This window comes from Chrysemys picta, chromosome 2 (genome assembly GCF_011386835.1).
Source record: "Chrysemys picta bellii isolate R12L10 chromosome 2, ASM1138683v2, whole genome shotgun sequence".
Lineage (NCBI taxonomy): Eukaryota > Metazoa > Chordata > Testudines > Emydidae > Chrysemys > Chrysemys picta.
Window position 1 is genome coordinate 280,749,144 of NC_088792.1, and position 16,853 is coordinate 280,765,996.

The following is a 16,853-nucleotide window of genomic DNA, read 5'->3' on the forward strand; positions in this document are numbered from 1 at the left end:
CTTTCTGGTCAGTAAGATTTTACTGGATTTTGAATTACTGGTTTGCATGTAACTACTAACTTGTGAGTACAGCATGGAATGCAGGAGGGACAACACTACAAGGAGCTCTATTTAGGAGATCTATAAGGAGATCTATTTGGCTTAATCAAGAGAAGGTTAAGGAATGACTTGATCACAGTTTGTAAGTACCTACATGGGGAACAAATATTTGAAAATGGGCTCTTCAGTCTAGCAGAGAAAGGTATAACAATTAAATGGCTGGAAGTTGGAGCTAGACAGATTCAGGCTAGAAATATGGTTTACATTTTTAAAGGGGGGGGGGGTAATTAATCATTGGAACAATTTACCAAAGGGGATGTTAGGTTCTCCATCACTGGCAATTTTAAAAATCAAGACGATGTTTTTTTAAAAGATCTGCTTTTGGAATTATTTTGAGGAAGTTCTATGGTCTGTGCTATACAGACTAGATGATCATAATGGTTCATCTATACTTTAAAGATGTTCTTCATGGTACTCCATCTACAACATTCTGTGGTAAACACCTACCACTGCATCTTTTATTATTTGCTTCAGTTTTACTTGGAGGATGCTGTATTTGCAAAGTTACACACAATGTAAGAGTCCATACAGAGCAGAGGGTCTCGAGTGCTACCCTTGGTCACTGCAACCCCAGTAAGCCTCCTCCTTCTTATAAAAATGTATTTAAATAAAAACTCATAAGAAACTAAAATAAAAATTAAAGCATACTTATCATCTTGAACGTTGGAGATAGAGTGCAAATCAGTACCCCATGGTACAGTGCTGGGGGAAAATGCACAGGAACCCCAAGTGAAATAGCAATAGAACTAAGAAGCTGAAAGATACAGATTTTTTTTTTTATTGCATAGCACACATTCTCTCTCTCTCCCCTCCCTCAAATTACACCACATTTAAACTTGGTTTGTGGTTTAGGAACATAGTAATTGATACATCATAAGAGGCCAATCAACTCATTATCTCAGTGTCTTGTTGGACTGTTAGAGTATCAATTGTTTTAGGGAGAGAAGGTGGCCTAATGGTAAAAGCACAGGACTGGGCAGTCAATTATTCTGGGTTCTATTCTGAACTCTGACAATGAGAATAATATAGAACCTATCCCACAAGGTAACATGATTTAATTAATTGGTATTTGTAAAGCACTTTGATTCCTTGATTGAATTTAATGACAAAGTATATTTTTGTAAGAAGGCAATTATAAGAACATAAGAACAGCCATACTGGGTCAGACCAACGGTCCGGCTAGCCCAGTATCCTGTCATCTGACAGTGGCCAATGACAGGTGCTTCAGAGGGAATGAACCAAACAGGTGATCATCAAGTGATCCATCCCATCGCCCATTCCCAGCTTCTGGCAAACAGAGGCTAGGGACACCATCCCTGCCCATTCTGGCTAATAGTCATTGATGGACCTATCCTCCATGAATTTATCTAGTTCTTTTTTGAACTGTTATAGTCTTGACTGCCATATCATCATCTGGCAAAGAGTTCCATAGATTGACTGTGCATTGTGTGAAGAAATACTTCCTTTTGTTTGTTTTAAACCTGCTGCCTATTAATTTCATTGGGTGACTCCTAGTTCTTGTGCTATGAGGAGTAAATAACACTTTCATATTTACTTTCTCCACACCAGTCATGATTTTATAGACCTCTATCATATCCACCCTTACTCATCTCTTTTCCAAGCTGAAAAGTCCCAGTCTTATTTCTCTCTCATAACCTGAAACTCAAATCCTGAACCTCCTATTATGCCTAATAAAGTGCAACAGATGTGTTTGTATTAAATAAGACTCTGAACAGACAATTGTAAAGATGAGGAATTTTATTTGTGGTTTTTTTTTGCTGACATACTATGAGGCAAAACAAAATTGACACCATACAAAATACCTTTATAAAATATCATTCACATCATATTTTGTCAAGATTTACAGCATTTTGAGCTTGTTATGGAGGTGAAAAACACTATGCTAAGTCTTTAGTATTAGTTTATATCTACACAGTAAGAAACAAAAACAGAAAATAACGGTTAGTTTTTCATGAGTTTATTGCAAAAGTAGTGCAAACTATTTTACCTAGCAAGCTACAAAACAAACTTGAGAAAGGACCCACCTAAGCTTAAAACATGACAATAAATGCTCAATTTCACAGCGTTAGAAGCTTCCTTCAAGTTTCTTTTCTCAACAAAGATAATTCTCATCTGTGCACATTTTATATTTTAATTTACTTGGAAAAAGAACTAGAAAACTCATTAATCTGAATAATCAGACTCAGCCTACAAATTCAAGTCAGGCTACATTTTGCTTTGAGTCACATGGGTGCAATTCCCTCTGAGATTTGCATTTGTGTGACAGAGTACAATTTGGCCCATCCTTATTAATTAGGTAATACTGTTTATTCATTGGCCTGAATTTAGAGACCAAAAGGGCAGGGTTTTCCCCCTCTTAACAAGCTGCCCATCTTCTCATTCATGTTTGAGAAAAGAGTCAAGAAAGCGGCATGAGCAAAAAAAAAAAAAAAAAAAAATTTAAAATAAAAAAAGGATTAAGAACATGTATTGTCTGTTTTAGAAACGTAGTATCTTTTCCCTGAAATCTACTATGTAAAGTCTATTTCCCCACACCCTCTATTGTAGAATGCAGGGCAAACCTTACATCAACTACTGCATTAGAAACAAGAAAGGATACTACATCCTACAAAATGAATACAGACCAACTTTCTAAACTCTATTGGGGTCCCAAAAAGCAAAACAAGTAAAAATATACAAAACAAATAATAAAAGCAAACAAAATACTACATGAAAAAAAGTTAAAGGAACAAAATGCAGCATATTCAGGCTTTTTTTTTTTTTTTTCCTCCTTGAGGTACCTATATAAATCTTACCTTCTGCCCAAAGTACTACTGTTTTGTTAAAAAACTGAAGTCTTTATCATGAGCCAATTACAGGGCATACATTATTACTGAGAAAGTGCAACAATGCTGATAATTTATATGCAGCATATTAAAGGATGATTATGCTTTATAAAATATAGCTTAAGTATAGACCTGACGGAGCAATTTTATAAAAAACATTTAACAGAGGCATTTTCCCGTTGTTTGAGTCTCTCTGCAGCAAAACGCCTTAGGAAACAGTTATAAAGTCTTAAAGTCCTGTCACTAAGGAATGTTGGTACTTTTACAACTTGCACATAGAACTTTTTTTCCCCCCAATATTAAAACTAAATACAATTTACAGTAAAGATTCCCACTCTGTATTGGTTATTGGTATTAAAGTTTAATTCTTCAAACTTCAAAAATGATAGTATATATTAACTTAAAATTTCTCCAAAAAGGATTTTTCTTAAGTAAAAAAGGTTTAAGTAGTAGAAAAAATGTGTACATAATTGTAAACTGTTAGATACAAAAATGTGCGGAAAATTCACTTTGACATTTTGCTCCCATACCTATCATATACATACATTTACACACATACACACACATACATACACACACACAATCTTGTGCACAGTATGTACATACATATATAGATGGAGATGGATGCATAGAAGAGTTTGGGATGTATATATTTTGAAAAACATCAAGTTATTGGATTTTTATTTCTGTTCACATTACAAGAATTCTGCTGTGACACTGTACATTTTATGATTTGATACACTGAAAAATATATTTTCACTTTCTAAAAACTCTTTTCCACTTTTTTTTTTTAAATTTGCTGTTAAAATTATTTAATTTTCTATTTTTAGTTAGGAGTCTGATGTTTGATTGTTATGCATTGGACTCAACACAAAAAGGCACAAAGAATAAAACTCAAATATTTGTTGTTTCTAAACAATAAACCACAAAGATTTGGTTTGCAGAGTACTGCCTCTTAAGAGGTCCGTCATCACTTAATGTTTGGTCACTTTTGCCAATCTCATCGACAATTTGAGTAAATAGCACCCAACTGTTTAAATGAGGTAGATCCAAATTGTAAAGAAAGCTGGGTCCCCAACACTTTTTTTGCCTCTAATTAAAAATGTTGTAAGGATTAAATGTCAGTCATAAGAAGTGAAAAATGATGGCACACTCTGAAGAAAGCACAGAACTTGAGAGCAGGTTTATAAACATAAATTTAAATATTGAATAATAATCCTCTTTCCAACATAAATAAATTTCAAATTAGGAAAAAAGACTATGGTCATACAAATCTTAGAAACAAAAAAGCCAAGATTTTAGGATGCTGGCTTTCTGTATACTGCTATAGAAATGCACAATAGCCCAGTTTCCGTAGAGCAACAGTGACAGCCAGTGCCTAGAAAGGTCAGTCACGGTATATATCAATCACTACAAGCTTCCCTTTATTTCTTAGGTGAGAAACCTTTTCTCTTCTTTACCATCTCAACTTTACAGAACAAACTATCCTGTTAAATTAATGTTTTTGCATACTCTGACAATCAACAACTTTAACAACTTGTTAAGGCTTAAAGTGGCATCACCACATAGCATCATGCAAGCATTTAATTAAGTATTCAAGATACATACAATGTATTTAAACTAAACAATATCTACATGAAGCCTCAATTTATATATGAATGTGTAGAGTGAAGTTTACATCAATGTAGTAAATGGAACTTATACAATGCATCTAATGTGTATAAATACGTTTTTACAAGAAGTGCCAATTTTAACAAAACAGCACCAGATGGTTTATATATATTGCAAGCACAAGACTTCTTCACACAGATGCAATACACCGGTATAAACTTGTTAATATACATTTAGTACCGCTTGAAACGAGGCCCTTAACTGCTCAACTTCTTAAAAAAATAGTAAACTTTAAATGGTCATAAAAACATTTTGATTCAAAATGTCATTTTTTATAATCAAGAAATAAAAAGGGAGCATGTACAATCAAACTTTTGAGTTAACAATTTTTGGTTCTTTTTCAGTTATTTTACAAAAATAAGAAAAAAACTGTTTAAAATTAAGGGTTAAAACCCTCAGTAGGTGTCAGTTAAATCTGAAGTGTACCAAAGGTAGGAAATATCTGGATTTAAACAATACATTCTCTTTCCCATCCCACCTCCCCCATGATCAGTTAACCACTTTGTTGCACAGAAATTTGCAACTGGTCTCAGTTTGTGAACTCTACTTACTGTAAATTCTAAAGGCCAAACATTCTGCTGGTGTCAACAACTGATGAAACTCCATTGAAGTCAATAGAGCTGTGTCTATTTGCCCCAGCAGAAAATTTGTCCCTAAATCTTTTAACAACCTCCCCCCCACCCACCCAAAAATAGTATATTTGCATCAGAATAAGATAGCAATTTGTCCAATATGACTGGTAATATTTTTCAGGACACAACACGGGAGAAAGTTGCCAGCTATAGTGCTCTATTATAACTAGTTTACATTTTTACAATAAAGGCCCTGATTTAGTAAAGGAAAAATATTTATTACAGATCCTTTTTAAAATGAGATAAATATTTTCCTGCCTACATAAGTGTACACTATCTTCCCTACAACAACTAGTTTGAACATGAAATCAATATCTAAAAAAACAAAAATGCTCAAACATACACAAACTATTTGAAGTTGTCCAAGTTCTGTCACATAAAAAGAAATGCAGAAGTTGGGCTAATTTAACTGAATCTGATTTTAACAGAGACATTCCTAGGGTTAAACATTCCTGACAAGACAATATATGTTAGTTGGATCTACCAAAAGACTTAAGTTAGTCAAGTGGTTAGCGACATGTTATTTTACTTTATTGCAAATAAAAACAAAATAAAATTACCCCCTACGTACCAGAAGGGCAAAAAAAAAGCCCAATCTTTCAATGTACATGAGTAGTCCTAAATAGTCTAATGATTGCTTGAATGTAAATATGGAGGTCACAGAAATAGGGCCAGTGTGTGCTTAACCCCCCCCCCCCCCCCGAAATATTAAGGGCTTGACCCTGAAGTAAATGTGAATATTGTCATCAACTTCAATGGGAGCTGGCAGAGCTTGCTCCAGCATGTTTGCCGCCCCAAGCGATGGGAGAGAAAAAAAAAAAAAAAGCCGCGATCATTCTTCAGTGGCAATTTGGCGGCAGGTCCTTCCCTCCGAGAGGGACTGAGGGACCCGCTGCCAAATTGCCGGACGGGCCGCCCCTCTCCGTTGGCCGCCCCAAGCACCTGCTTGCAGCGCTGGTGCCTGGAGTTGGCCCTGGGAGCTGGACACACGTTTTAAAATTATCTTTATTACATGGTATGTTCTCGCACTATGGGCTTCATCCTGCTGTTTTTGCACACCCCAAAATTCCCACTAAGTAAATGGGAGTTTTGGGTGCACAAGAAGTGTAGGAACAGGCCCTCTGAAGTTAGACCTACTCACAAATTATTAAACCACAATGAATGGAGGACAAAGACATGGCAGCCTTAAAAAAAAAAAAAAAAAAAAAAAGCCCCAAACCAATGATATTCAGACATGACAAGCATTAACGGGCAATTTTACACACAGCTGCAAGATTTAGGGACAGTGGGGGTGCCAGGCCAAAGTACTGTATAATATTTCAACTTTAACTTGGTTCACTCTGTGCCTACCAACTTCTCCTCTGTCAAACTCCCAAAATTGAAGAAAAACAAATTCCAAGAAAACATTACATACAATTTTTGACTGGCAGCATAGCCTAATGGAATGGATATGGGCCTGGGAACCAAGAACTCCTAAATTCCTAATCTTGCTCTGTGCCTCAAATCCTTCTCTGTGTACCTGGCTGGGCTTTTGGGATGTTTAAAGTAGTTAAGGCTTCAAAGCTCCCAGAAAACATAAAATGTTAGGTAAGTATATATAAAAAAAAACAAAAACAAATGTGATGTCCTGATCGTCATGTTGATCACGTGTTCAACTTACACTGATGACTTGGCCCTAAGTGTTTCAGCAGGGTTTTAAAGGAAAGGAACAAGTTGGAGCCTAGCACAACAAAGAGTGGATGCAAGGAATGGGGAAAACTGTGGTAAGGAAAATAAAGTGTTTTTAAATAAATATACTTTCTTTTATAAAGTAAGCGTACAAAGAATGCCACTTTAATACGTCTAATTTAATTAGGCAAAACAAAAAACATTTAAATAAGTTTTTAAAAATAAAATAAAATGTAGCCATTCATTTTAAGGTCCATCTATAAATACAATAAGCGGTCCAATTGAAAAGTAATCCCTCCTTTGAAGATATTAAGATGTATCCTGGGAACAGATATTAACAAAAGTCTGCGTCTTGTGTTATGGATCCATTTTTGGGGGGCAGGTAGGATTCTTGTATCTTTACAAAACTTCCAAGTCCAGTTCTCCCCAAATCCCTATACTTGAGCCAGTGCCCATGCCAATGACTTCGCAATAGCAGCCATCCCAAGCCAATCAGAATTAGTCTTTGGCAGTCTGTGAGGAAGCCAGATGGATAAAATTCTGACATTCTTGTGGAGTTGCCTGCCAAGCCTCCCCTCCTGTGGGATGTGCCTTATGAAATTCATAGGGTTGATAACTCAGGGATCTGTGTCAGCAGGAGCAGTTTGAATGTTTGATTTTTGCTTCCAGACTGATTTATTGCTCACCTACCCCAAGAGCTGTGTTGCTTTTGGGGTGGCACCTGTATCTGGTTAATAGAAGCCACAAAGGAAACCTAAAGGGAGCAACATTAACTCTCATTTGAATAAATGCAGGATAAACAGTGCTCTGGAGACAGTCTCTACAGCCAGTCCCTAAACCTATCGTCCTTGGAGAATGGGGCAGATAATGCAGTAGAGGTTGTATTTTCTCTCTCATACACATCCGTCTGTAAAAGGCTCCCTCTTTTCAGATTCCCAGGTGATGATTTGGGCCTGGGTTTGGGAACGACCGCCAATTATCCAAAAGGTAACAAATAATGCTATTATTGTGTTAATAAGATGGGCTCATGGTGTGTTACGCTTAATAAATCCACACACTGGAATACTCAGTGGCACTTCTAGAACCAGTCTGGCATAAAGATTGCACAAGAATCCATAACACCAGATGTACTGAAATGTATTCTGAAAAGTAGCTATTGTACATGGGGCCAAATCCTATGCTCCACACTCACTTGGCATTTTGCCTGAGTAAGGGCAGAGTAAAAACTCAGCAGTCTCAAGGATTCTGCCCATGAATAGCTGCTACTTGGTAAGCTTGCTTTTTGGGATGTGAATCTATGAGCAGTCAGTCAATATACTAGACTATTTTTAATTTTTAGCAAATTTGTTAATTATAGGAACACCAATGAGTCTAGTTCTCCCTATCATACACACAACTTACACTAGTGTCCATGGGTGCCATGCCCAAGCATTTCTGTGAGAAGAAACAGCAAAAAATATATTGATTACTTCTCACTTGCCAACTTCTGTAGCTTAAAGAGCCAAATTATTTTTAAAGAACATTAAATTTAGAAAATTGCTATAATACTGAGCTAATGTACTGTGCATAAGTTGATAAAATTTCTGACAACAAAGTGGTTAAATACAAAATAAGGAAGCTTGTCTGGATTCATTGTAAACAAAATATGATGTATTAACACAGTTTTCTACAGTTCAGTTTCAGATCATTCAAAGCACCTTTTGTGTATGTGCACTTATTTTAAGATCTGAGGTGTGGCCAAGGCCTTGCACGTTATTGAGAGAACATATTCACAATACAAACATATTCAAGACATTTTCTGTGTTTAAAATTTATATCCTTATCACTTGGAATATAGTATCTTCATGGTTACAATCTCAAAATTACCTAAAAGGTATTTTAAAAAAATATTCTAATACATAATTTTTGTCTCAGCTTCAAAATATGTTTCAAGCACCTTCAATGTCACCTTCAATTAAAACATGATATATTTTTCAGCAAAGTATAGAGCTAACGCATGAAAACAATTTTTGCTTGGAAACAGCAGCGTGAAAACACAACTACTACAAGAGCTGACTATTTTAAGGTGGTATCCCTATTAACAAAAGTAAACATGAATGAAAATGAACATGCCAGACTTGTGAAATCAGTTGCCTCACTATTTCCAAAACTTTGACAGACAGCATTCCATTAACACCATCCCAACATAAAAATAATAAGTGGCAAGCAGATATTGAGAATCACAGTATGGCACATAAGTTCTCAAGCCAGAAGCAAACAATTCAGCTCATTTGGGAATATTTTGGCTGTTCACAACAAACGATAGTTGCATTTCAGAAGCAAATATTAATCTGTGGAAGAATATAGGAGGTAGCTTTTAACTGCACCTGGTTGCAAACTAAAGAATGATAGGAAATCACCTTCTGTAGTGATTTGGCCAAGCCATTACATTTACTTTTAACACTCCAGAGCAGGGGTAGGCAACCTATGGCACGCGTGCTGAAGGTGGCGCACGAGCGGATTTTCAGTGGCACTCACACTGCCTGGGTCCTGGCCACCGGTCTGGGGGGCTCTGCATTTTAATTTAATTTTAAATGAAGCTTCTTAAACATTTGAAAAACCTTATTTACTTTACATACAACAATAGTTTGGTTATATATTATAGACTGATAGAAAGAGACCTTCTAAAAACGTTAAAAATGTATTACTGGCATGCGAAACCTTAAATCAGAGTGAATAAATGAAGATTCGGCACACCACTTCTGAAAGGTTGCCGACCCCTGCTCCAGACAAAGAAACATGGGGGAAAAACAGCTGAAGAACTTAAAATGTTATATCATGGATTACACTTTACACCATTAAACACAAACTTTTGGATTAAAAATGACTCACTTTGAGATTTTTCAAGGTGCTATATACTACAGCCATTAAGCCTTAGAGCGGAGAGGAGAGATTTAACAACGTACGGTGTATAAAACAACAGTAGCAGTGCTGTAGTTTTGGTCTCTCCAGCCTCTAAGAATTAAAGAAGCAAAACATCAATTAATGCAAATCACTAGACTGGTGGCTTTCTAATGTGGGTGACCAAGAAGGCAACTTGGTAGCCCTGGTTCTTAAGTCACAGCTCTAAAAAATACTATAGGGAACAATTCTTCACCAGCAGAGGAATAGCCTAGATGCTACATTATGCTTTTCCATCTCTAATTTCTATGATTCTAGTAACTCTGCCTCACAGACTAGTTCTTTAGAATCTGATGTCAGAATCAAGTGCTGGAAGGAGCTAGGGAAAAAAATGCATTACAGAGCTATGGTTATTAGCACAGATATTAGCGCTATTAATTACCTACCAGTGATATTAAAGATAGGCATTTAAATGCTTTACAAACAATCTGAATTTTGGTAACTTCAAAATGTTTTTATATTTTGTGCAGTGTGGTGGGGAAAAATATGGGTAGAAGGGAGATGGTTAGGGAAGAATTGTTATGTAAATAAAGACAAAAAACCTGGCTCTTTCCATATGACAGAAAGAAAATGAGAAACTGTACCCTTTTATGATGTATCACATGCAAAATGAGAAGGTGTAATAAAATTAAAAAAACATATACAGCTCATATCTTAATACTGTAAAGTGGGCAGTATCTCTAAAAATGCAAGTACAACAATGAATGCTATTCATAATACTATTTACAGTATTTTCAACCAGCTACAGCAGATGCAAAAAAGTCTGTTACAGTAAACGGGAAGTTTTCAAAAAATCAGTGCAATTATTTTCTGTTTAAATTGAAATTTTCCTTAGAAAAGATTGTAGGTATGCATTTAGAAGCAAGTTACTAAATAGAATATAAAAATCAAAAATATACTGTCCTGTGTTAGAAACTGAGAAAGTCACAATAGGGCTAACAACCAAGAGATGTTACTTTTGGAGAAATTTTCAAAATAGAAAAAACAATGAAAAAGACTATTTATAATCTGATTACAACTGGCGTTGAGTGTGAAAACCTGGAGAGAGAACTTATTTACATGACTTTTCTCATGTGTAAGAAATCTCTTACATTATAAAAAAGTCTTATGGCTTGTTTATGCCACCAGAAGTGTTCTCTGGATTACATCAAATAGACCAACATTTCCATCTACATCCCCCAGTAAAGGTCCCAATCCTGCATTTATAATTTGTGCACAACTGATGGACTTTAGTGTGAGTTTGCATGAGTAAAAGCTGCAGGACTGGCCAATTCTAGTCTTAAAACGTCAGCATTTTTAATCAGAAAGAAGGCAATCTATTAAACATGCACTGTAACCTACAGCATCTAACTGAAATTTTCAAGAAAAAAAAGGTAGATTCTAATGAAGGACCTTTTCCTGTTCTCAGTCTCATTGTAGTCAACAAGATGTTTGCTAGTGGCCTACTGCAAGAAGAATCGGGTCTCCAATAATGTGTGGTGCACATCACTATTTAACTTGAGGAATTTACTGCTGCAATCCATAAGTGCAAAAGAAAATTTGAGTTATCCAGCAAAGTGCAATGCACTTGTGATTACAATTTGATCCTGAGTGCACATACAAACCAGACAAAATTTGGATAAAATTTTCAAAAAAGCCTGAGTGCTGTCAGAGCTTAAGTTACATTTTCAAAAATGATGTAGGCACTTTGCAGCCTAACTGACTAGGGCCCAGATGTTTAAAGATATTTAGATGTTGCTGTGCTCAGCGTCACAATGCCTAAATACCTTTAAAAATATGGGCTTCAGTGCCATTTTAAAAAGTGATTGAAACCTTTTTGAAAATTGTACCCTTCATCTTAATAATAAAAAGTGATTTACTAATAAATGAATCATTTTTTAATCAAGCCTTGTTTGGCTCGGACTACTCCTTTAAATCTATATAAGGGCCACAAGATTTACTGCAATAGGTTAATCAAATGTAAAAACTAAACATATGTTAGACAAATTTTGGGTTAAATAATTGTGAAAGATACGTTTGAGAGAAGAAGGAGGTGAATGGGGTCAAGAAACCTCCCCACCACATTTATACAATGGGAATTTCTTTCATCATAATTACTTGTAAAATTTGCAAGTAGGCTCGAGCAGATTATCACACAACACCTCCTTGTGACGTGGGCAATTGACAAAAGCCACCTGAAGGTTTTTCTCGTGACAGGTCTAGAAATATGCAAGTCAATATGAAAAGGTTTTGGAAAATAGATTACCAACTATTCCAATGATCTATGCAATAATCAATAAAATATTTAATTACTGGCATTAAAGTATTTTAGTCTGAATCAAGTCAAAACTACGCATACTAATACAAACTGACAAATATGCACCTATACATAGGTTAGGCAAAGTAGGAGGGGAAGGGAAGGTGCAAGGACTGCATAGGGCTACCTCAAACAGTTAACTCAATGTGTAACAGTAACCCCATCCCCTAACAACAACTGCTAGCAGAGCACAACCTCTTAAAGGGAGACTCAACAGGTTCCCCAGGTGCTCCAGAAGGCTTTGTGACTGAGCAATCCCAGTGGGTCGGTGTAACCTTCCACCAGCCCAAACACCAGAAGTACCTAAAAAGGCACCACAATAGTAGTTTTGTATCTAGCTTTTTTTTAAAAGAAGGCTTCCATTGAATATGTTATCTTTGCTGGTTTTGTTTTGCACCTTTGAATAGCAGCATTTCTATTAGCTTCTGTAGTCTCTCTCTGTTTCAGTAGTGTTAATATTTAGTACAAATAAGGCAGGAAATTCAAAGTGATAGCTGACACTTAACTCATAATTGTTTATCCCTTCATCTTCCAACACACACACACACAGCTCCCCCACAATGTAAGGCTTCACGTACCTATTTCTAACGTGTCCATCACTTGTTATCAGCCTTTTTCATACAAATCATTTTATATAAATATAATGCTAATAAAGGATCTGAGATTGACAGCTGTAGAGCTTGGATCCCGTTTTTCCACAAAACAGTACATTGTGAATGCACAATTGTTCCACATTGTTCAATCCTGACCTGGTTTTGCTAACAAGATGACCAATTTGTACCAATTGTTAGACCAACATACAAAATACCATTGCCGCAATTGGTGCAAATGTAGCTCAGAGCAGAACCACTGTAACAGAAGAGAGTCTGCTTCATGGTTCTCTAGCAACTGGAGTTAGACATCTTTTTGCACAGGCCAACGAACTGCAGATAGTAAGTACTTTTGGTTACTGCTGACCTGAGTTGAATTTGAACTAGTGACATAATGGTTAAAACTATCAGCCTTACGTATGAATTCAATAGCATCTGTGGGCATGTGTCACAATCCTAAACTTTGTATACACAATAATTTGTAAACACTTTTCCTTAGTTCTTAGAGAGAATATTTTATGGGTAAATTTATACATGTTTACCAGAGATATTGATGTCCTTGCAGGCTGGAGTAAACTGAAAAGGATAAAGGTGTATTGTTTATTTGACTGGAGCTGTTTTGGTCTATGCATGTTGTTTATATTAATCTTTATAAAAAGCAGTTATTATGCACACAGAGTGCCTACTTTTCAAAGTGCATTGCCCATTAAAAAACTTTTCCTAAAATATTTAAATCAATTAAATTATATGATGACTAATTCACTGTATATTTCATTAGGAAAAAATCAAAGCCATTTTTAAAATTAGAGTACTCTAGCTAATATATGTATCTACAAACTGTAAACTCCCCAGTCCCATCATACTGACAATCATTCCTCAGGGGTTTGCATCCTTCATTACATTTGAGGGAACTGCACAGAATTCCCATTCATGCTAATAGGACACTGAGACAAGAGACACTTTGGTGGAGTGTCTGCAGAGCCCCCACTGCAATCCTCTGCACCCAGGTCTTTTGGGTATCTGGGCTGCATGTTAGGGGTCTTTGGAGTGGGGGCTTCTGGATCTGTGCACAGAGCCAGTAGACTGGAACTCCCACATTGGAGAAGCACCTGGTATTCTAGCCCATAGACTAGAACAGAAGCCACAAGAGGAGGCACCATAGCCCTTTGATCTACCCTTGAATTCAGGATGTGGGATTGAGGTGGATCCTTGCTGTATCTGGTTGCCCATATAAAGTAATTTACTCCAGGTTGTGCAGCAGGGAAAGAGGAGAATAAGATGATGAATATCATCCTGAGCACCTAATCATAAGGAATAGCAAGAACCACCAATGGAATTTTAAAAATGGCTGACGAATTATTTTAACTTCTTAAAGAACAACTCATACAATTGTCTGATAATGTGCCAAAATTAAAGCTTGCAATGAATTTCTACACTGCTCAAAATACTACAGAGAAAAGTGCAACACACTCATCATAGAAAAGCTACTGCAAATCAGCTAAATTTGTTTTAGTGGAGGCTTTTATAACCTGCTTAGTAATTGCAAAGGGCTGAATACTATTTTCAGTTACCAGTGTAATCATGAATAACAGTATTTACACAACTATAACTGAGAACAGATTCTGGCCCACTGATTTCAACAGCAAGACAGGAATAATAAACTAGCACGATCTACATATGACTGACTCATCCATTAACAGAATTTACTTTGTTGCTTCAGCCAAACAACACGAGCAACAGCATGCTGTGCTACAAGGTGCAGACCTGAACTTGTACACAAAATTATGCACCTAAACCTTTTAGGCAGCAAAGTTGGGCATTTTCTGGCTTACTCAACAGCAAACAGTTCTAGTCTATACAAAATATGGCACTGACACTAATTCTGGATGAGGCTGTTTGCCCACCTTGATGCTAGAGGTAAATGTGTTTGCTAGGGGAAGGGAAAGAGAGAGCTGAATGAAACAGAGCAAGAGAATGCAACTTAAAAAAAAAATTTACATGCTTAATATGTACTTGATTTAGCATACGAGAACATTAAACAAAATCAAGTCAGCATAAATAACTTTCGGGGGTTTTTCCCCATCCTCTTCTAAAATGGTTTATGGTGTCACAATTAGTGCAATGGTTTATACATGTATTATGATGTATATGAACCCAGTGTGCAAACTAACAGAAGCATATATGTCTAATAATTATCAGTTTTAATTAATACTTCTCTAAGAGAATGGCAAAAATCTCACTCATACTATTGACCTTATGTATAACAAAGAGTTTCACTTTCTTCCACAAGTAAACTTCAACAGTTTCCTAAGAGTTATTTTTACTGCATAGATTCTATTAAATTTGGCTAGCTAAACTATAAAGAGTGAACCATTCTCCTCAATTTGAACTGCTGCTTCACCAATAATCAACAAATAAATAAAGAAGAATTGTTTTGTGCTTGAATGGATGGAGAATGTTGGTCTCACGGTGTGTCTCTCTGAATGCACAGGTGAAACCTGCCATGTTGTGTGCATGCTGAAAAAGTCTTTCCAGAAATTACAAGCTATACAATATACACTGTATGTATCTCTGATCTGTCAGATCAAAGTCAATTGCATATTCCTGCATTTGAATAATAATGTCTCCATGATAAGGTTTTAATGTCTAAAATCCAAAGCTTTCTTGATATGTTAACAGAAATATGATTAGCACGCCTTAGTAAATAAAATAAATAATAGCATCTAGTCTATCACATTAATACTGTGAAACATATAAAATTTACAAAAATTCAAACATAACAGTGAAGGATTGTACTGTATTTATCACCACAGACCCGTATTCTTTAGAAACTTTGGAAAGTAAGTGTCACAGTCCTGTAGGACAAATTCTGTGATTAGCCGTCAGTATGATTTAAAAAAAAAAAAGTTAAAAAAAAATTAAATGGCATATTTTTTTTTTTTTTGCCAATCTCACTGGACCTATTAAAGGTTCAGATACAAGTTCATTTTTTTCTGAAATTATTTCATAAGTCTATGAAAAACATCTTTAAATGCAGCACAATAAAAGACATTCAAGAACAAATTTCAGAAAATACATTTGTTCTTAGACATACAGAATGGTCCTGTAAGACAGTGGAGGACCAGAATTATTATCTTTTTGCACTTTGAAAATAAAACTTTTGTAAATGCATCCAGAATGATCAAGGCTTCATAAATACCAAGTAGTGCTTTTTCTTTTCTTTCTTTGTTTTAAAAGCAAGCTCACAGCATCTGAGCCCATCAAATTTGACGTGAATAAGGTATTTCCAAATTATTAACACACAAATAAATTGAATAGCAAACTACATGAAAAAGTTTTGTTTTGTTTTTAGCCCTGAGATCACAGCTTTTGATTTAACTACAAAATATGGGTCTGTTTTCTGACAAGCAGCTTAGAGATTTTGGCAAACCACATTTCCAAAAACTGTGGGGTTTTGTACGGGTCTGCAGTTCATAATCAAGTCTGAAATTCCGGACGGAAGGCTTTCTTGCAAATGGAAAAAACTAATAAAATAAAGATGCATCACTCATTGCTGGCTGTCATTGTAGCTTGGGCAACTGTTGGTCTAAGTGCAGCTGGTCTCACGTGAATCCAACTCTACTGAATCGCTAAACATTAAAACATGTCAAGCAAAGTACATGGTACGTAACGTGTCCTGATGAACTTGAACTGCTTTAGCAAGTGCTTGATGATCTCTGCCATTACTTTGACCAGAAGTGTGGCTTCCTTCAGCACTAAGACAGGGAAAAGAAAAGAGAAGTCCTATTTAATCTACCTCTCCTAAAATGCTTTATTTGAAAATAAAATAATGTAATTCTTTTGAACATTGCCTCATCCGCTAAGCACCACAATTGGATCATTTAAGGAGCAAATTTGACTGGGATCTTGAAAAGGGGAGTACAGTTTTGCTTTCCCTGATGGAGGTAAGGTGCTGCTGTTCATAGCCACTGAATAAGAGGACCAATGGAAGGACCACCTCTGCATCCTTCCAGAGAATTCACCACCAAAGGGTCAAAGAGAATCCACCACCAAAGGTGTACAAGATTCCTTCAGTCCAGAAGTTAACAATCCTTAAAACATATTTTAATTT

General features: G+C 36.0%; 1 protein-coding gene across 8 annotated transcripts in view; it reads right to left on the bottom strand.

Annotated features, from left to right (window-relative positions):
- Positions 1-1,839: 1,839 nt before the first annotated feature.
- The window catches only part of AGO2 (argonaute RISC catalytic component 2), a 123,854-nt gene continuing 108,840 nt past the window's right edge, over positions 1,840-16,853 (bottom strand). For all 8 annotated transcript variants that reach the window (XM_065586279.1, XM_005291044.5, XM_008165141.4 and 5 more), the window contains one exon: positions 1,840-16,497. In XM_065586279.1, the coding sequence (XP_065442351.1) occupies positions 16,389-16,497 (109 nt within the window). In that variant the 3' untranslated portion in view covers positions 1,840-16,388. The remainder of the gene's footprint in view (positions 16,498-16,853) is intronic.